At 40.9% G+C, this 21,657-nt stretch overlaps 1 protein-coding gene across 5 annotated transcripts in view; it reads right to left on the bottom strand.

The window, feature by feature from the left end:
* Positions 1–21,657, bottom strand: part of ESR1 (estrogen receptor 1) — a 383,776-nt gene that overhangs the window by 322,443 nt on the left and 39,676 nt on the right. For 2 of the 5 annotated variants that reach the window (XM_061624148.1, XM_061624147.1), the window contains exons 1-2: positions 10,711–10,752; positions 8,464–8,657 (exon numbers count right to left, since the gene is read on the bottom strand). The exons of 2 other annotated variants lie outside the window; for them this stretch is intronic. Coding sequence is in view for 1 of the 3 variants with exons in the window: in XM_061624151.1 (XP_061480135.1) it covers positions 10,711–10,735 (25 nt within the window). In the remaining 2 variants the exon portion in view is untranslated. Of the gene's footprint in view, positions 1–8,463; positions 8,658–10,710; positions 10,766–21,657 lie in introns of those variants that run through there. One more of the 5 variants, XM_061624151.1, reaches the window with a different exon arrangement.

The following is a 21,657-nucleotide window of genomic DNA, read 5'->3' as shown; positions in this document are numbered from 1 at the left end:
GATATGCGCCTGATTTCACAACATGGTTGTACATGATTATTTCCTCTACATTTTAAGTGTGCCCTTCTTCCTTGGGGTGGTCATGGTCCCCCTCTGATGTTTTCACTCTGAGGGGCAGATTAGGCTGAGAGATAGTGCATACCCCATGGTCACCAAGTAAACTTTGTAGCTTATTTCCATTATAAAATTTAATTAAAATGATTTATATAAAGGCAAAGTATGACATAAGGCAGATCCACATAATACATTTAGAACACATTCAACTCGCATTTAAAGTACATGACTTCCCGCAAAGAATCCTGTGTAGTGTAGTTTCCACCTCACCGTTATAGTCCCCACCACCCTTAACAAACTACAGTTCCCATGATTCTGTGGTGTGATTCATGTGCTTCAAATGTATGTTGAATGTGCTTTAAATGCATGGTGTGGATCTGCCCTAGTATGCTGTGCATTCATTAGTGGATTGAAAAGAACTATGTTAAAATATACTTTTTTAAACAGGGCTATAGCTCAGTGGTAGGGCACATGCTTTGCATGCAAATGTCCAAAATTCAATCTCTGGAAGAAACTATTGCCTGGAATCCTGGAGAGCCAATGCTAGTCCATGTCAGCAGTAGTGAGCTAGATGGTACCAAATGGCCTGACTTGGTACAAAAGAGGAAAGAGACCCAAGGCCTACAGTGACTCCAAAATTTATTTATGTATTTTATTTACAACATTTATATACTGGTTTATTGTAAAAAAAAAAACTCAAAATGGTTTATAGAAGGATTTAAAACAATAAAATTATTGGCCAAAATAGTTAAAGACAGGTATTTAAAAACATTCAAAATAATAAAACCAACAATGAGTTAAAAATATAAAATATATAATAGCTTCTACATGCCTGTGTAGGCTTGCCTAGACAAAAAATGTTTTTAGCAGGTGCCAAAATGAGTACAATGAAGGGGCCTGCCTAAAGGATGAATCTTTGAAGAAAAGATAAACGTATCGCATTAATCAGATAGAGCTTGTTCGGAAGTCTGTCCGGCATTGCTGGCTGGACCTTTTCTCATAAATTAATGAAATCCAGTCCTCCCAACAAAAACAGGCTTTTGAGGTTGATCTCTACATTTCTCCCTGCCCGGGAGAAATTTCATCAGTCAAAAAGAAAAATGTTCTGACTGATTTATATCTGAATAAGCTTCTTTTGAGGCAGGAGCCCGTCTCAAAAGCAGGCACAAGCGAAGTCACCCTTCCCGGAAGTCAAATAATGAAAATAATTACTTGTTTCAGAACAGATTCAGTTTTTGGCTTTCATGAGTTACATGCTGCCTGGGTCTGGGTTATAGGCACTGCAGGGGGGTATAGTTAAAATCAAGCTGTTCTTACAGCATATATCTAGCTACATGGCTGCCTTTCATCACTTCAGCAGGAGCTGGAAAATGGAATAAAAAATCAGCACCCTCATCAATTATCTTATTAGAACTAAAATAAACCATCATGTCTGTCTTCCAGGATACCCATATTGTGGTTTTCTACCACATAACTACTAGGGCTGTGCAAGGCATCCCTGATTCAGTTCAGGGCTCTTATTAGGCCTCAGTCCAATCCAGACCAATGCAGAGGCTTGCACAGTCCTAATGTTTCAGGTTTTGTCAGATTTTCTCAGGAACTTAAACATAACATACTATAACAGTGTTCTTATATTTTCTCCACAGTAAGAATTAATAAGTAAGCAGATTAAAAAACAGAAATCAATTACTATAACAATATACAATGATTAACATAATAGATGAAAGGATTAAAAAAGAACAATATTTACTGTCAATTAAAAAAACAAAATTTGCAAGATTGTTGAAGAAAGAAAAAGCTACCCTAATATTTTATAGGAAACTCATATCAAGAAAGATAAAGAACATTTATTGGAAAAATTGAAACTTGGGGAAATAAATATAGCATGTGCAGAAAAAATGAGAAGAGGAGTAGTGATTGTTATCAAACAGCCATCTCCATTACAGTTTTAAAGATTGAATAAAATATCCAGGAGACATCTATTTGCAACAGTTCATGTATTAGATAAAGAATATCTCATAAGATGTATTTATGCCCCTAATAATAACCAAAAAGAGTTTCCTCAAAGCAATCAACAACATCCTACAAAACAATGCAGATAAGGAAAAATTAAGAGAAGCAAGTCATGAATTTGGATAAGGCAGGGCAGGCAGAGGTGGTGTGTCATACCAAAATCTTTTCAGAAAAACGTACATCAGTTAAACTTAATCTTTCTACCCCAATTATGTCAAGAAGATATAGGCTATCTTCAGAATCCAATTTCACAGACTAGGAGCACAATCCTCCTGGGTAGATATACCAGGCTGAGGGACTTCATGATGTGGCACAGCTGTGGAGGAGGAGGAAGTTGTTGGCGGTGCCAGGCTCTGCCAGCATAAATCCCCACAGTTGCAGCTGTGGTGCAGCCAGGGAACTGTCACCACTCAGGTGCAGCTGGGGCCCAGCCACATCAGCCAAGATCAGCACAAGTGGAACTGGCAGAAGGCCTGAAAAGGGGGTGTTCTGTGGGTGTGGGGGGGACAGAACTGGGGAGAAAGGGACATTTGGCTCAGTCCTGTGGCCCTCTGTCTTGGCAGCCAATATGCCAAGAAAAGGAGTGGTGGAAGGAAACATTAATTTCATTTCCTTCCACTGTGCCCTGCCAGCACAGCCAGCTCGGCCCCACCCAGCAGCTCCTGGATATAGTAGCAGCCCCTTCCCCTGGCTTCACTTCCACCAGCCTCTGACAAGTTGGATTGTGCCCTAAGTTATCTCAAACTATTATGAATCTGAGACATAATACCCCAGGAGTAGATGCCTTCATGGCAGAATATCATAGAACTTTTAAGAATGATTTGAAACACCCTCTGTTAGGCAGGGCTGGCTCTAAAGGGTGGCCAGGTGGGGCCCTGGCCAAGGACCCCTGGGGCTACAAGGGCCCCTGCACTCCCCTTCTGCAATCCATGGCAGGATTGCTGCTGCGGATTGCAGGACAGGAGCTTCCAAGCCGCCCGCCATTCCCCCGCTTCACCTACCTTTCTCTCTGCTGTTTTTTGCGGCTGCATGCACTATGCACGCAGGGTTGCCATCAATCAAGATGGCGGCTGAGGTTTCCCTAAGGGGCTGATGCCTCTGCCACCATCTTGGTTGATGGCAGCAATGCGTGCATGTATCAGCTACCACTGGAGGAATATTACAGTTTTTGATAATTATTTTTTTTTTAAAAAAGGCTAATGTCTAAACATGCAGTTGGTAGTGAGTGCAGGCAGAGACTCTCACTTGCATTGTCTCCTTCTCCCTCCCAACCACATATTTAATGTGGGTTTTAAACCCTCATTAAACATGGTCAGAGGTGAGGAGTGGGGGGAAGAAAAAGATATGCAGGCAGAGACCTTCTTCCCTCCCCTAACCATATGTTTAATCAAGCTTTTAAAACCTAATTAGACATACAGTTGGCAGTGAGGTAGAGAAGGAGAAGGAAACATGTTGGTAGAGACTCTCACCTGCATCATCTCTCTCTTTCCTCCTCTCCTTACTGCCCAACTGCCCTTCCCTTTTGACAGCTCCATATCGCTCCACATGGACCTGACCTGATCTAGGGCTACCTTGACCTGGTCCAGAGAAGTCCCACATCAGCCCAATTTGGTTCAGGATTTAGGGCTGGTCCAAACCAGATGCACAATCCTAATAACTCCTCCTTACTTGCAAACTTTAAGTTTTGATTCTTGGGATAACACTTCCGATGTTGATATGGCTATACAGGTCTGCTAGTGAAAGAAGTTATCACTACTTCTCATGTCTCTTTAGCTTATTTTGTTCTTATTTTGTTATATATAAGTGGATGACCAAATATTCTCAGCCAAAATAGAATATGGCTGGGTTTGGATGACTATTTGGGCATAGTCATCCACCCAGTAACCTCCTGTTTGAATAACTGAGAACAATACACTCCGTGATGGTCTGCATTTGAAGATGGTGCAGACAACAGTTAGTGCACAATGCTATACTTTGCTTCCTGACAAGGATGAGTAGGATAGGGAAGAAATTCAATTCAGTTCACATTTAAAGGTGAACCTACCTAATTTGCACTTTCTGAAACAATGCACAAACTGAAACACAGCCATCCTTTGACGTTTGCAGTTTTCTGCATGTTGCAATGTAGGTCTCCAGCCAAGTAATTTGTACATAGTGTGTGTACAAATGTATATATTAGTGAAAATGACATACAAAAATGCATTATGTTAGGGAAATTTGCTTTGAAAAAATGTGTATATTAGACAAAGTTGCATATAGAAATTTGCACTAAAATACTGATGAATTTTCATGAAGACTTGAAAGCTGATGAGGAAATGTGAACTGAACTGAACAGTGGACAAATGAGAAACTGAGGGAAACCAAAATTGTCAGATTCACCAATCCCTAGTCCTGTCCTAGCTCAACTACCCTAAGGGTGCTATCCAACTTACCTTTCTGCCAGGCTGGGAGACTGGGAAGCCGCAGATCCCTGGCTCCACTGGCAGGCTGCCGGCCTCTGCTGGCAGTAGCCCTCTGCCACAGCTCAGCCACAGCGCTGCCAGAAGTCTGCCAGGAATGGCCAACCTGGTGGACAGAGGGCAGGTGGAAGCCCCCAAAATGGAGCATTGCGGGGCATGGCAGGAGCAGAGCTGTGTGGGGGACTTGTGCAAGATCCTCCTTGCATTTGGAGCGCTCCCCCAGGTCCTGATAAGGCCAACACAATAAAAATATTACCATGGAGAGCTACTGGGAGTGCTTACTTACCGGGAGTCCTGTTCATGGGAGCTGGCACTTCCTGGCTGGCTCATGCGCACAGTTCCCAATGGAGCCAGCATTCAGTGGGCCAGTGGTTCCTCAGCAGGAGGAGGATCCCATGGTGCTTTCCAATGGCTCCTCCTCTGCCAGCCCCCCTTCCACTGCCCCTCATCTTTTGGATTGCTCTGTGTTTTCCTATTAGAAGTCTAGGGCTTGGGCCTGTAGCTGGGGGGGGGGAAGGGGCACTGCTGCCCCTACAGCTGTGCTTTGCCTCTCCAAATTTTTAGGGGGAAATTGTATTCTGTTTAATTTGTGACATGATAGGCAATGACAACCTTCATTTCAAGAATGATAACTTGTTTTAGACAGCCAGTGTGTTGTAGTGGTTAAGGTGTTGGACTACAACTTGGGAGACCAGGGTTCAAATCCCCACATAGCCATGAAGCTCACTGGGTAACCTTGGGCTCTTTCAGCCTCATGAAAACCCTATTCATAGGGTCGCCATAAGTCGGAATCGACTTGAAGGCAGTACATTTACATTTATCTTGTTTTAAGAACAGGAGCAATTTAAGAATAGACCCTCTCAAAAATTCAGGGGATAAGGCAGGGCAATTGCACAACAAAAGCTTCTGGGAAAGCCCCCCAAAGTCTGCTCACTCAAGACTGAGAGTCAATTTTTCATTATTACAACCACCCAATAATTACTTGTGATCCTGAAAAAAACAGGCTGTATAGCAGCGTTACCCAACCTTTTTCAGCCCAACACCCCTTTGCAAAATCTTTTTGTGCCCAACGCTCCCCTCAGATTAGGTATATGCCAGTGCTTCCAATTCTTCCCTTAAAATATGAGTAATGCATAAAAGGTATTTTCAATTATTATTACTGATCATTTTTATTATGCCTTTTTATTGCACTTAGATTACACATTGAATTCTCAGTATGATTTATTAATATACATACATAGTTATAGAAAAGTAAACACCACAGAAACAACGGGTAGTGAGTGTGTCCCATTCCTGAAGAAAACCAGCAAATAACTACTGTCTGCATCACTCGTTTGCACACAGCACTCATCCGTTGGAAGAATGTGCCCTCCACTAATACACCCAGCTTATCAAACACTCTCTTGTGATTGGTTCCAACATCCCTCAAGACAGCATCAGAACACTACCTAGTGCCGGGGCGTGGCTAATAACCCCATTCCTTGATATGACACTGGCCGCTGTTCAGAATTTCTTTACTAAAGAGCACACACTATGTATAGTGTTATTTCCATGAATTGAGACTATTAAATACATTCTAACTGGGGACAAAACAGTTTAAAAAATAATGATTTGTGTATTAAATAAAATTAAACTTAAATGCTTCAACTGTTGCATCAGACCACCAAATGTCAACGCCCCCCTAATGAACCCAAACGCCCCCCTAAGTTTGTAGTCATGCCAATGCCCCCCTGAAAGGCTGTAACGCCCCCCAGGGGGGTGCTACTGCCCACATTGGGAATCGCTGCTGTATAGTAACATAACCCTTGAAGAGTTAAATATTAGAACTTTGTATTATGAGCTAGAATTAGACTCCACCCCTTGGACTTTTCTTTGCTCTGCATTTCCGTTTTAGTTTCAGTTGTGCTGTCTACCCAGCCAGCAATAAAGAAGTATGTTTGTTTGCCTGCAGTAAGTTTGTTTATTTTCAGTTGTTATAATGAGTATAGCAGGACTGGATGCTTATTGCTAAAGAGTGAAATAGATATAATTTAAAGTGATATGAAAAAATGGCTCCCCTTTCCTCTTTTAAAGCATTCACTATAGTGGCTATTGTTTTTATTTTTCTTGATTACTTGATGCCAAAGGATGAAAACAGCCCTAGAGGAATATTGTTGTATACTACAGTTAGCTGGCTGGCTGGCTGGACACCTAGGCTGTATCTCAGGCCTAATTTCTGATTTTCCCAATATGTACAGCTCAGCATGAGGCCTTTTCAGGGTTTCTGGACAGAAAAATCAACCCAGTAACCAGTAGAAGAAATTCCAATTACTTTTACAATTAGCTTCCAATTGGTTAGATAGTCTTTTATATTGCAGGCAGGTAAAAAGGTTTCTCTTGATTGTCCCATGGGAAGAAAAATCTAAAAACCAGGAACAAGAGTAAAAGGAGGGACTCTCAAGGAGGAGTTAACAAACATACCCTATTGTATTTGTTTTCTGTCTACCCTTCCCTATACTTGTAATATGGACAAGTTTGTTTTAGAGGTTGAATCTAAAACTGAGATACCTAATACAGCATCAACGCTGTTCATTCTGTTTACTAAAGTAGTTCAATTCATGAAGAATCAGAGCACAGGGACGGAGCACAAGTGAAGGGGACTGTAGCTATAGGCAAAGTCAGGTTTTTGAGTCTCGTATTCCTGGGGATCTCTCAAAAAATTGTGCAACAGTTCAACAGATTAAATTTCATTCATGTAAGTTAACACACACTCTGGATGGAGAGGAGTGACGGAGAAGGTCACTGCTTTTCCCTTCCCTGGTCTGGCCCTCACATCTTCACCACCACTGGGGGTTGAGGTTGGCTGGCACTATGCACCTTCCACCCCCAAATGTCCCATCTAGAAATGTGGCTGCCCCACCTAGCAAGGAAGGCTGGCTACAGTGCTGCTAGGGCCCCGACACTGTAGGCATTTCAATGACAACTAAAACATATTTCAAAGGACACACACACACAAACACACACACATATATATACTGTCATCAAAAACAGTAAAGTACCTAGGAATACAGTTATCGTTAGACGTAGCAGAGTTGATTAAAATAAATCATGATAAGCTGTACACTGAAGCAAAGCATGATTTAGGGTTCTGGAGATCATTTCCAATATCTGTCTTAGGAAGGGAATATTTCTACAGTTAAAATGAATGTCCTTCCTATACTGTTATTTATAAATATCTGTTTTGCAAGTTCAGCCAACCAGTTTGTAAAAATGGCAAAAGTTAATATTAGATTTTATATGGGACAAAAGAACCTCCCAGAGTGGTAACTGAAGCACTGTTCTTTGTGTTATCTCATCAAGCTGGAAGAGTGGCAGCTTTGGAAGATTTGTACCACCCAGATAAAATAGAAAGAACAGGAGGTGTAATCTTGAATAGACATTTGAAAAGCATCTTATGGTACTAAGAAGAAAACTAGGTATAATTCATGAAAACTGTTCAGTGTATACATCTTTAGACACTTGATTTAATAAATGGGCAAAGCATGTCATCTGAGGCCCTGACAGACACTATGGAAGCTACAAAACCTCCATTATTTCAATACTTTCAGGCCAGAAAAGCAGTATCTTCCCTGATTAGGAAATAAAAAGCTAAAGAAAGAAAACAAATGTAAGGTTATGTTCAGGGCTACAAACATTACAGGTCTAACTGGAAAAACATGTATTTTAATTTTAGAACTGGGAGACAAACCAGGTACTTTCATGAGGAAATGGACAAGAGACTTGGGACATGAACTAACAATAAAGTAGGGGTGAGTGAGAGAGATAGAATTAGGGTGGCCACTTGCACATCACCAAAAAAGAAGACATGGGTTTGCATGACATTTGCATATGCTTATATATACAGACACACATTTAGAAATAATTACTACAGTTTAAAAAGAAAGACAATGTATCTCACCAAAGTGGGTAAGACTGTGACCGGGTGACTTGTGTGCCTGCTCAGTCTGCTATCCAGATGCTGCTAACTGTTGATGGACAACTTCAAGGCCCCCTGCGCTTCATCCTTAAGGTTCTTTACCTTTAAACTGGACTTGGACCAGACAGCCCTTCAAACAGAGGACTGCCCTCTGCAGAGGAGGAAATATGGCCACCCTAGAAAGAATGAAAATGCAGATGTGCGTGTACTGGTGTTTCTTGAGGTTTTTAGGGAGTTCAAGTAACTTAAGATGACCTTAATATGTGTGCCTACTGTTGTGAGAACCAATTCACATTTTTTAAATTTTGGTTAAAATTGGCAACTGCCAAAGGGCCTTGTCCTCTGGATCCATGTTTACTGTAAGAAAACTGGTTACGTAAAGTACAACTGTGATGTATGTATATTTTGCAATATATATTTTGCACACACTTGAGTTGTTTTGTTTAAAATGTGAATCAGCCCTAAATGAACAGGAAATGCTTGTTTAGAAACAAAAGCTTCCATTCTAACGCTGAATTCTGCATCTAGTACTAAATTCTGCATTTTCCCGCTTAGCTTGTTCACAGAAGCTGCTGTTTGCATTTGAAGGGAAGCCTCCGTCTGCACCAATGTGAGTTTCCCTTGAAAGCCAAATAGTATCTTTGGAGAAGTGATTTTTGTTGGGACCATAACAGGAAGAATTGAACTTCTCTCCCCAGCCTCCACATTCCTGAAGCTGTTCAGAGTTTCTCATACCTGCTGTTTATTTTTTTTTAAATGCCTGTTAATTTCATGCATACAACATCACATCTAGTTTGGCCCTCAGTGTAGACAGTATTGAGCCAAATGAACCAGTGGTCTGACTCATTATAAGGCAGCTTCTTATGTTCTTGTGAGGTTGTGATTTGTCTTGATGCATATACAATATGCTTATGATTTTTTTTAAAAAAAGTTACATCACTTTAATTGTCTTGTAGAGATGCTTAGACTTCTCATAGAATTAGAATTCCCAGGGAAGAAGGAATTACTACAGTTTAAGTCTATAGCATAGTTATGGTTTAAACTACAGTGCTATTTAATAAACCAAACAGCCAACTAGAAAAACCACCTCTTATGTATTACTTTAAATGCACAATGATTCAGTTTTAATTACTAGTAACATCTGCTAAATGTTACATTATTAAGATGGCATTGATTTGAAATTTCTAAATTGTTGCATCGTTTAAAATAACCACTCTCTTTATATGGCTAAGACTTGACAATCTCTTATTTTTGCCCAAGGCAGTATCTGTGTAACTTGAATGACTATTTTACAGATGCCAGTCTAATATAAGATATCACATTTTGTGTTCCATATTTGGGTGGAGGAAACCCATAGTAGTTGCAGTTTAAAGGTATCAATGTGAATTTTTTTGGAGGGAGAGAAATTACTCTGGGAAATGGAGACATAGTACTTCACAAAGGCCTGTTCTTATTAAACTGAGATATTTGTCACTAAAATATTATATAGACAGTAAAAGACCATAACACTAATTTGAGAATGAAGCCAAACCAAAGGACAAACCAAGAAATAAGAAAATCAAACCATTCCCTTTAATTCCATATATATTATGTATGTTCACTGTTTCCTGTACACATTTTATATTCATACCCAATACAAAATTAATCTTGTGAACATAAAACCAAATCTTGCTGGATTCACTTTCATTTTACTTATTTAATATCCTCTTCAATTAAGTGTGCTAACTATTTTATTCAGGCTAGAGTCTTGAAACCACTTACGAATAATAGTATTGAAATCAGTGAGAACAGTCTAAAAATTGCAGCTGTATGTGCAATTGGTCAAAGCTAGATCATGTGATATTTTCTGCAATATTTTCCTCCTTTGCTCCTGGATGGGTCAGAAAGGAGACTGGGGGAAGGACTGGTACACAAATCCTCACTGAATAGTAATTGTTGAACTACTGGACCATTTATGGGAAAATAATCCTGAAATTGGGATTTCTGTGTAAATTATTCTGCTTTTGACATGCATTCCCTTAATTTTGTTGCTCTTTTGTAGTTGCCTTGCAATATACTGAAGAAACACTATAAATAAAAGTGACGTTACAAAAACACATTTTAAGGAAACTTTTTAATGATTCTCCTGGGCACCCTGAATTGTGCTTAGCATGTTGAAAGTAAAAACAGCAATAAACAAAAGTGAGCCTGAAGAGCAGAACGTGAAAAAGCTGAGCTATTTAGACTTACTTTTATCCCAGAAAGAAGTTTCCATTGCCTCTGTTGTTCTGTTATTGGCTGACAGGGTCACGTGACCTTGTGAACTAAAATAGAAAAGCCTCAGCAGAGGGAGACTGAAGCAGCAGAATGCCGAGGAGAGAAATGAACTTTAAAACATATAATATAATACACATGAGCTACACTGGCCTGTTAAGTTTGTAGAGAAAAGTTCAATTTCCTTGCATTGAAGTAGGGACATCTAATATTAAAACCTCTCAGCCATCAACCTTGAACAATTCATCTTTTAAACTCCTGTGGAATTTGAGTTAAGTTTTTTTTTTCCCATCTGCACACTGTATTGTTGCTGGTGCATTAGGAATAACTACAGCCACTGGTCTTTGTAACATTCCCTCCAAAACAGCATGCCCTAGAAGCAGACTCCTTTCAGAATTATGTACTCTGAAAATACTCCTTGCATCTCTGTTCCCAAGACTGCATGTTATTAAAACTCATAATTGCTTTGACAGTTTTATGTCAATGACTTGGCCTTTCACTGAAAGAAAATATATATTTCTTAGTTCAAAGCTATCATGGCTCAGTCATAGTTTGTTACTAAATTGCAAGACAATTGTATATATGTCTACTTTATCTCAGTCATATTTTGTTAATAATCCTATATCGAGATCATTTACAAAGCTATTTTGCATGTCCATATTCATATTATTTATTTCAAAGTATTGCTGCAGATCTGAAGAGTATAAAAACATGAGAATATAAATAAGGGAAATCCAAAGGATCCCAACCTGTGTATCACTCTGTCATCCAATCAAGATAAATTCAGGTAGGCACTAAGTTAGAGGCACTATTTTATTTCAAGGTTATTTCTTAATCAGAGCACTCAGAAAATAATCTTTTCCCCAGTGACTTTTGAACATTATACAAAATAAGATATTAACAACATAATAGCGGATTAATGCTCTGCTCTCAGAATAGATTTGGGCCTCCTAATTTATGTTTATTCTACTGATTATTCAAGTTTCTTGCTGAACAAGCCTGCTGCATCCTCACATTAAAAAAAACTCAAATAATCAATGTTTTTATAAGGTGCCACCACCCCTGTCTCCCCAGACAAGCAGACAATTGTAATGGCTGGCTCAGCTGGCCCCTTTCCTACCTAGGAAGAGCACTTGCGTCCATGTGCATTCCTGTTTTGTGACACCTTTCTCATGCTAGTAGAAAGAGCCTGCCTGAACCTACTTTAAGGGGGTGTGTCCAACTGCTGTGACCATGTCTTAGCTTTGAGTAGTCATGTCTAGTTATGCTGTGAAGAGATGCAGAATCTTGTGTGACTAGTAAACTGATCCATGAAGTGCTGTAACTTAAGTTTTGCATTAAACATATTGGAGAAAAATACACCAGCGAGTGTGAGACTGATTCAGCAGGCCTGGCCAGGACAATAGTGCTAGAACCTTCTGGAAGGATGATTATGATCTTAATCTGTACCATATTAAGATTATTTCTGTGATCTATAGTACCTGTAAAAGCAACATGCCCAATAACATCTATAATTGCCTTTGACTCCCCTAAATCAAAGAATCTTGTAAATTAAATACTTTGGCACAATGGGGTATCCAGCTAAACAGATCTGCTAATGCAAGGATTTCTACTTGTGCAACAGAACTCCTCCTCCCTCTTGTCTTCCCGTCCATCCTCTATGCCCTCCCCAAATCTGCTCTGGAGGGTTGAACACATTTAGGGGGCATGCAGGGAGCGGAGAGGGAGAAGTTATGGATGGATGGGAAGGAACAGACTGAAGCTCAATCCTGATAAGACCGAGGTGCTACTTGTGGGTGACAGGGGGAGGTTGGGTGCTGTTGACCTACAGTTTAATGGGGTGAGTTTATCCCTGAAAGATCAGGTCCGCAGCCTCGGGGTGGTTCTTGATTCCAAGCTGTCCATGGAGGCTCAGATTTCGGCAGTGAGCCGGGCAGCTTGGTACCAATTACATCTCATACGGAGGCTGCAACCCTACCTCCCTATTCATCAGCTCCCACTGGTGGGACACGCCCTGGTCACCTCTCGATTAGACTACTGCAATGCGCTCTACGTGGGGTTACCCTTGAAAACGGTCCGGAAACTACAACTGGTGCAGAATGCGGCGGCTCGGTTGCTTACAAACAGCCGCCGCCGTGATCACATCACGCCAGTATTATTTCATCTACATTGGCTGCCAGTTGTTTTCCGGGCCCAATTCAAGGTGTTGGTATTAACCTTTAAATCCCTATACGGTCTCGGCCCAGTTTATCTGAAGGAGCGCCTCCAGTACCACAAATTAAGCCGCCCAACCAGATCAGCCACACAGGGCCTTCTCTCAGTCCCACCAACGAAAACAGCTAGGTTGGTAGGGACTAGAGAGAGGGCATTTTCAGTGGCGGCCCCCACTCTCTGGAACTCCCTCCCATTCGATCTTCGCCATGCCCCTTCCCTGGATATATTTCGCCGGGCATTAAAAACTTGGCTTTTTGGACAGGCCTTCAGGAATTCCGGGGAGGGCTAACTTTTTTGGGATATTTTATTATCTATTGATCGCCCTAACTGATTTCATGCTGCTGTGATTAATGATCGTTCTGATTTTATTGTATTTTATCTGTATTGTATTGTAATTTACTGAATTTTAGTTTGTACGTCGCCTAGAGTGGCTTCGGCCAGATAGGCGACACAAAAATTAAATCTATTACTATTATTTTATTATGTTGCACAAGTGGATATCAGTGTGCTAGCAGATCTGTGTAGCTGGATACCACCTATTATATATGACTACTCTACTTCAGTTGTTTAGTAAAATAAAAACTACTTTTACTGTGTACAATCCAGCCAAAGATAAGCACTTTTCATTGGTTTCAATGGGAGATATTTGCAATGCAATCCTATTCCTGTCTGCTTGGAAGTAAACCCAATGTATACGATTCCAGCCTTAAGCATTTACTTCTCCTGTTGAAATCAGCGGTACTGAAGCCGCAGCCCAAAATACACTAATTAGGGAGTAAATCCCACTGGGCACTGCTTAAATGACTTCAGGTTTGGCTAGATTGCACTCATAGTATCTATGTGGTAGATAAAGAGTATCTTTCCCATTCCCATTGTGTTGCATGAATTGAAGCCTGATTCTTATGTTACTGCAATAAAATGAGGGCTGCACTCACAGAATCCAGTCCCATACCACTCTTGCAGAAAACACTCAGCATACAGTCATTCCACCCATACCTTGCCACATTAAAAAGACTGTGAACTAGCCCTTGATGTTATTCTCACTGAAGCATCTATTTGGCGCCATTTTCTGCTTGTAACAGCCAAAAATGCTTTGGCATTTCCTCCCTGTGATATGCAGTGTTATTTGTCTGCCAAAGAACCGTTTGAAATTGTAGCTGGTCACACTTAAACTAGATCATCAGCCACAACAAATTCAAAAGAAAGCTTCCTTCTACTTAAGTAAAAACAGTATATATTTTCATTTAATATGAGATCAGGGAATTCTAAAGATATCCTCAAACAGTATAACAATAAGCTGCCCCATGTTTGTTTATTGTTTTCCCTATGCCCAAGCTTATTGGCTCCCCTTCTTGATAAGGTATAATTATTTCCTCATTATTGTGAACAGCAACAAAAATCCCTATTATTGAGGGTTTTTATTTAAGACAGTAAAATGTTTTGATAATACTAGAAATTTTCTGCAGATCATTCTTTAATTACTACTATTTGGCAGTAGCCAAGAACAATATCCTCAAGCTATTAAATACTAATAGCAATGGACTTAAACACAGAACTGTGTTGTGAAGCCACAATAATTGAATATAGGGTTGACGATTTATGTAGTTTAATTTTGTATATTTGTTATCTAAACATCAGTGTACAATATAGAAACAATTGGCACAATTAAGCCAAAGTGTAAGTGCTTTTAACTAGGGGTTCTGAATATTCGCAAGTGAATTTTTTTGCATGAAAAAGGAGTTTTTTAGGGCCCCAAATGTTCCCAGAATGGTCTCCCAAAGTGTACCCTTTTATATTGTTTGCCTCCCTACTGTCCCACTGATTTCAATGGGGGAGTTAAGCACACTCTTAAAACTAACTGAAATGAATGGAACGTAAAAGTACTGCTGTCTTTGGATGGATCATGCCCAGTACAAGTAATGCTATTTTACTTACAGAGTTATACCCCAGTTAACAAATCCTCCAGGAAAGAAGCTCCTTTTAACACAGTTTTTGGGGTGTGGGGGGGTCCCATACTCTGGCATTGCCAGAATGTGGCTCCTTGTCTAGTGGATTGTGGCTGCTGCTGGCAGCTCTCTCGTGCATGGCTAGAATGGCGTTCCTTGCCAGGTGGCAGCAGAACTCCGCAATAAATAGTGCTTTGGGTGCCCTAGAAGCATTGTTTACTGCAGACGTGTCTGTTCCAGCATAGGGGAGGATGGCAGAGAGAAAGACCAAGCACAAGGGGTGGTGGCTGCCCCTTGAATGCCTGCTCGAGTGTACAGAGAGGAGAACTGCGCTCAGATCTTTAGATTGCTATAGCAAGTGCTACATGATAAAAGAAAAAAGGCAATGCAGGCATCCCTGGATGCATTTTGGAAGAAGCCTTCTAGTGGTCTGTATGCAAAGCTTACGTGACCTGGTTGTTTCATTTCAAACATGCGTATCATTAGTTTTGAATAAAAAGTTTGCTGAAATATGTTGAACTGCTCTTCTTTTTTGTGGTGTAGGAACCTATATCTATTTCTTCTGTTATTCCCATCTCTAGTACCAAAGTTTCTGTTAAAGAAGTCATGTCCAGGAATGCTTGTACTTTGTTAAATCAAGTATTACTGTATCTAATCAGATATATATTGTGTCAACCAAAGTATTCCGTTTAAAATAATGGCAATCCTGGTCCCAAATACATTGCTTAGAACTAAGTCCTATTGGGATTATCACTAGAACTTGCTTCTAAGCAGTTACCTGGATCTAAAGCCCATGTGTTGCAAGGTACACTGATAACATAATCAAGGGGATAATAGTTCAGTAGGATTCACTTCCAAGTAAATGTATATACAGTTGCAGCACAGAGTTCCTGTAATTGTAGGCTACAAATATTTACTTCAGTAAAGTGGGCAGTTCGATGCACTTATGTTAATAATAATAATAATAAATTTAATTTCTGTGTCGCCTATCTGGCCAAAGGCCACTCTAGGCGACGTACAAAACAGTTAAAACACAATGAGATAAAATACAATAATACAATAAAAAACAGTATGAGAATAATACAGCAGCAATAATATTAAAACAGGGTAGGAGGCATTTCAGTCACAGTAATTAACCCTCCCCGGAGATCCCAAAGGCCTGTTGAAAGAGCCAGGTCTTTAAGGCTTTACGGAATACATTTAGGGAAGAGGCGTGCCGGAGATCTTGTGGGAGGGAGTTCCAGAGAGTGGGGGCCGCCACTGAGAATGCCCTCTCTCTTGTACCCGCCAATCTAGCTGTTTTTGTCGGTGGGATTGAGAGAAGGCCTTGAGTGGCTGATCTTGTCGGGCGGCATAATTGGTGGCGTTGAAGGCGTTCCTTCAGATAAACTGGACCGAGACCGTATAGGGATTTAAAGGTTAATACCAACACCTTGAATTGGGCCCGGAAAACAACTGGAAGCCAGTGTAGGTCGAACAACACTGGGGTGATGTGATCCCGGCGGTGACTATTCGTAAGTAGTCGAGCCGCCGCATTTTGTATAAGTTGTAATTTCTGGACCGTTTTCAAGGGTAACCCCACGTAGAGCGCATTACAGTAGTCCAAACGAGAGGTGACCAGGGCGTGTACTACCAGGGGGAGCTGATGAGCAGGAAGGTAGGGTTGCAGCCTTCGTATGAGGTGTAGTTGATTCCAGGCTGCCCGGCTCACCGCCGAAATCTGAGCCTCCATGGACAGCCTGGAGTCAAGTACAATCCCAAGGCTGCGGACCTGGTCCTTCAGGGGTAAACTCACCCCATTGAAATTCAGGTCAACATCTCCCAACCTTCTTTTGTCCCCCACAAGTAGCACCTCGGTCTTATCGGGGTTCAGCTTCAGCTTGTTCCTTCCCATCCATCCACTCATGGATTCCAGGCACTTGGACAAGGTCTCCACAGCCAACTCTGGTGAAGATTTAAACGAAAGATAGAGCTGAGTGTCATCTGCATATTGGTGACACTGCAGCCCAAATCTCCTGATGATTGTCCCCAGTGGCTTCATATAAATATTAAATAGCATGGGAGAGAGGATAGAGCCCTGTGGCACACCACAATTGAGAGGCCAAGGGTCTGAAACCTCCTCCCCCAATGCTACTTGTTGGTACCTATCGGAGAGAAAGGAACGGAACCACTGTAATACAGTGCCTCCAATTCCCAATCCCTCCAGGCGATGTAAAAGGATACAGTGGTCGACAGTATCAAAAGCCACTGAGAGATCGAGGAGGACAAGAAAGGTGAATTCTCCCCTATCTAATGCCCTCCTCAAATCATCTACCAGAGCGACCAGTCCTGAAACCCGATTGGTATGGATCCAAGTAATCCGTTTCATCCAAGTGTGTTGACAACTGGTTGGCCACCACTCGCTCAATGACCTTGCCCAAAAATGGTAGGTTCGAAATTGGGCGGAAGTTATTGAAAACTTGGGGATCCAAGGAGGGCTTCTTCAGGATGGGCTTTACAATTGCCTCCTTGAAGGCTGATGGCATCACACCCTCTTTCAAGGAAGCGTTTACCACCGCCTTGATCCCCTCACCCAATTTCTCTCTGCAGCTCATAAGGAGCCACGATGGGCAAGGATCAGTTAGACAAGTAGTAGGCTTCACAGATCAAAGCACCTTGTCCACATCCTCAGAAGGGAGAAGCTGAAACCGATCCCAACTTACCGGCATGCAACTGACCAACTCTGGTTCATCCACTGTATCCACGGTGCACGGGATCGAGCTCCGTAAGTGTTCGATTTTGTCAGTGAAGTGCTTTGCTAATATATCACAGGAGGCCTTTGACTGTTCCAAGGGTTCCTGAGCAACTGGACCGACCAGGCTTCGGACCACCTGGAACAGCCTCCTGGGACAGCACTCCGCAGACGCAATAGAGGCAGCAAAGAAAGCCTTTGTACATCTTTGTACATGCAGAAGTTTCCCCTCCACTGTAGTGAATGAAGGAATCCTGGTGCAAAGTGGAGCACTGTGCTCAGATCAGATAAAAGGATCAGGAGACTGATCCACATTTTGGTTTTTTTACAGGTATTGTAAGGTACTTCTTGATTCCTCATGATACATTTGACTCTCACCTGCACTTGTGTTGATATCACTACTTCCAACCCTTTATTCTGGGATTTCTCAGACTAGTTTTATGCTGAAGTTTTCCTGTTTTTGTATTTTCCTACTGCTCCTCATCTCATGTGCTTGGTATTACTGCTGATAATAGTGAGAGTGGCTTTGTTTCTGCAGTATTGGCTTGGCACCCTTTCCCCATTTTCCCTCCTTGACCTATTCTTTGACCTTTCAATGGATCTATAGGAAGGAAGCTTTATCTTCCATTTTATTCCAGTCAACTGAATGGTCACATTAAGGATGGCATATATCTATATATCTACATGCCTCTGCACATCTCCAAATATAGGTTTTCAACAAATAATGCTGCTATCTGTGCTGCTTGCTTGAACAGATGCAGGGGGTGGTCTGAACTGCTCACCCTGCTGGGGATGTCACAGGAAAGGGGAATGAGGCATAAAGATGCAGGAAGAGAGAGCAACTGGCAGTGTAACACACACAGTGGGAGCTGAAAGATCAGCAATAGCAGGGGATATGTGGAACAGTGCTTGCTGAGGATGTTGAAAAAGCTTCTGACACCTGGCTTGCCTCTAACCATTTTTTCCCTCTCTCTCTCTTACACACATACAATCCCCTTAACTCTCTCATGACCACTTCAGTTCCATGATGGAATTTACGTTAGGGACTGTTGGGGTCAGTGCCAGCAGACCAGGTCTTGCTCAGTGACCAAAGATTAATGGTCGTTGCATAAGGTAAACAGCCGCTGGCTGTTATTATAGAGCTGGCACACAAGCCCAAATTCAATGAAAGGGACTACAAATGCACGTATTTGTCTATGAAGAGGGCATATATGTATGCATTGACCTTTCAAACATCATGTAGATCCTCCCACTTTTTATTCTGCTTCCCCGTGTCATATAGCATGGACTCGCATATGTATAAACAAAGCACTTACAGTGTGGCATTCTATACAATGTATCCCATGAGCACCAAGTACATTTGCAAAAAATTCCAGTACAACACTGCATCACAAACACAAGGGGCTACAATGTCAATCCAGCCAGGGTGGTAGTAGTTATTCTTCAGGTGATAGGATAAACTCTGCGAGTGGTATCCTCCAACTACGGCCTTTGAAAGAACTCCAATAAATGTATACCAATTAATAACTAAGCTTGAAACATCCATATTTCAGGTGACTAACTTGTCTAAATATTTCTCTTTAGACTCTAAGATTCACTACACATATTACCCCCTTTCATGTCATCATCATCATCATCATCATCATCATTTATTACGGTCATAGACCAGATAATACAAGAATACAAGATACAATATCACCATAAAAAAATGGAAATAACATGTTAATTAAAATTATCTAAAAATCATTTCAACCTATTTAAAACTAAACAATTGGCCCGAGTAAAACTCATTTTCAAAGATCATTTACCCATTTTTTCCTGCAAGGAATAGCGGCTGCACAGAATTTAGCGACTTTCTCCGTGATTAGTTGCTGTTGATCTCCAAGTAAGTACTCCAAGCAATTTTCCTGACTTCTACCAGGTATGAGATCAAGGATGGGTTTGATTATCTGATTTCTAAGATCATGATAGTAAGGACAGCGTAACAGCACATGGGCAATTGTTTCGACCTCATCGCCACCGCAAGGACATTTCCTATCACAGTATGGAATTTTGTTAAATCTACCATCTAAAAGCATTGATGGTAGGATGTTCATTCTTGCGAGGGTAAATGCCCTGCGGTAACTGGGAATAGTGAGATGGGACAAATATGGCATTGGAATTAGTGGTCTTAAGTTATGCCTGTGTTTTCTAACTTGCATTAAATGGTGTTGGTAGTCTATATCTTTAATTCTTTGTAAAATGTTCATCTTAGCTTTTAAGTAGCCCATTTCTTGAATCACAGAGATAGAAAAACCCAGATTCAGAATTTTATCCATTATCAGCTTCTCCCAGGGGAATTGAAAATTATCTCCCAAGATATGTGGAGAAAGCCCAATGGGGTCAAATTTCACTTTCAACCAGGTGGTGATTCTCAGCGCCCAAATCTTAGATTCTATAGTTGGTAGACCTGCCTCAAGTCTGAGAATAAAACTAGGGATACAACTAGGGACCACGAAGATAGTTCTCAAAAAGGAGTTTTGTATCGATTCCAAACCAGAAAAGTTCTCATAAGTACTAACTTGTGCCCCTTAGAGTAATTGTGGGATTGCTTTTGCAGTAAATACTTTGATTGCTGGAATAAAAAGTTGGCCGCCTTTGTTGAAAAAATATGATAGAAGAGCTTTCAGCGTTTTTTTTGCATTCCAAACCGTTGCCTTTATCTGCATTTGCCATGATCCAGTCGATTGGAATGTTAAGCCTAAGTACCTAACAATATTTACTTGTTCGATTGAGTGTCCGTTAATTTGCCAGCAATGTTTCGGTCTTTTTTTTGAAAGTATTAAAACCTTAGTTTTCTCATAATTGATTGATAACAACTCCTTCGAACAGAATGCGGCCAAAGTTGCTAAAAGGCATCTGAGACCAATTGGGGTTCTTGCCAATAGAACTATGTCGTCGGCATACAGAAGTATGGATCTAGGATTGCCAGCTAGTATCGGGGCATGGGAGGAGATGGTGGCCAAGCAATCTACTATTCCATTAATATATATGTTAAATAGTAGTGGGCTAAAACACATCCCTGTTTAACACCTTTAAACGTGGGGATGGGATTTGATAAATAGCCCTTGTTGTTACACCTAACCCGCAGGGATGTGTCCACATATAATCCCCGTATCAATAGTAGCAACCTTTTGTCAATATCCATAGCGCTTAGTTTCTCCCAAAGTCTCTCTCGGGAGATAGAGTAAAACACTGATTTTAAATCAATGAAAGCTGTATACATCGTAGTATCTGGCTTGGCTGAGTATTTAGTTATTAGATGGTAAAGAACCAGGGCCTGGTCAATAGTTGAGCATCCGGTCCTAAAACCTGCTTGTTCTTGGGCCAATAAATTCTTTTGCTCCACCCAGACAGATGGGTCGCATAAAGTTTACTAATTATATTCAGTAGACTTACTGGTCTATAATTGGCTGGGTCAGTATGAGAACCTTTTTTATATAACGGAATGATTATTGCAAGGCCCCACTCTTTAGGGATTTGCATTGAGTTGTTAATATAAGTAAAAAGGGCAGCTAGCAGAGGGGCCCTCCATTCTGGTTTAAACACTTTGATTTAAACACTTCCGCTGGAATGTTGTCACTACCAGGGGCTTTCCTCAGCTTAAGTTTGGCAATCAAGTCAAGGACCTCTGATATAGAAACCGGAGCCCATTCAGGGATTTCATTTTCCATATAATGTATTATAGTACCATTATCAATGTTCTTTTGATATAATCTGGCAAAATAATTTCCCCAGATAGCTGGAGCAATATGGCAGTCTAGGTTGAGTGACAGCTTTGGCCAGTTATACGATACAAGTCTCCAGGATTTTTTAACTTGGAAGCATGTAATAAGCGTAGCCAAATTTTGTTCAATTCTATTTTCTTTTTCCTTTTAAGCAAATCCTTATATTGTTTCCTTGCCGTACAGTAAATTGATAGATGTTCAAATGATCTATTTATTTTATAAGCTTTGTATATTGATATTAACTGTTTTTTATTGTCACGGCATT

This window comes from Rhineura floridana, chromosome 4, assembly GCF_030035675.1.
Source record: "Rhineura floridana isolate rRhiFlo1 chromosome 4, rRhiFlo1.hap2, whole genome shotgun sequence".
Taxonomy (NCBI): Eukaryota; Metazoa; Chordata; class Lepidosauria; order Squamata; family Rhineuridae; genus Rhineura; species Rhineura floridana.
This window is presented reverse-complemented; position numbering and strand designations above follow the sequence as displayed.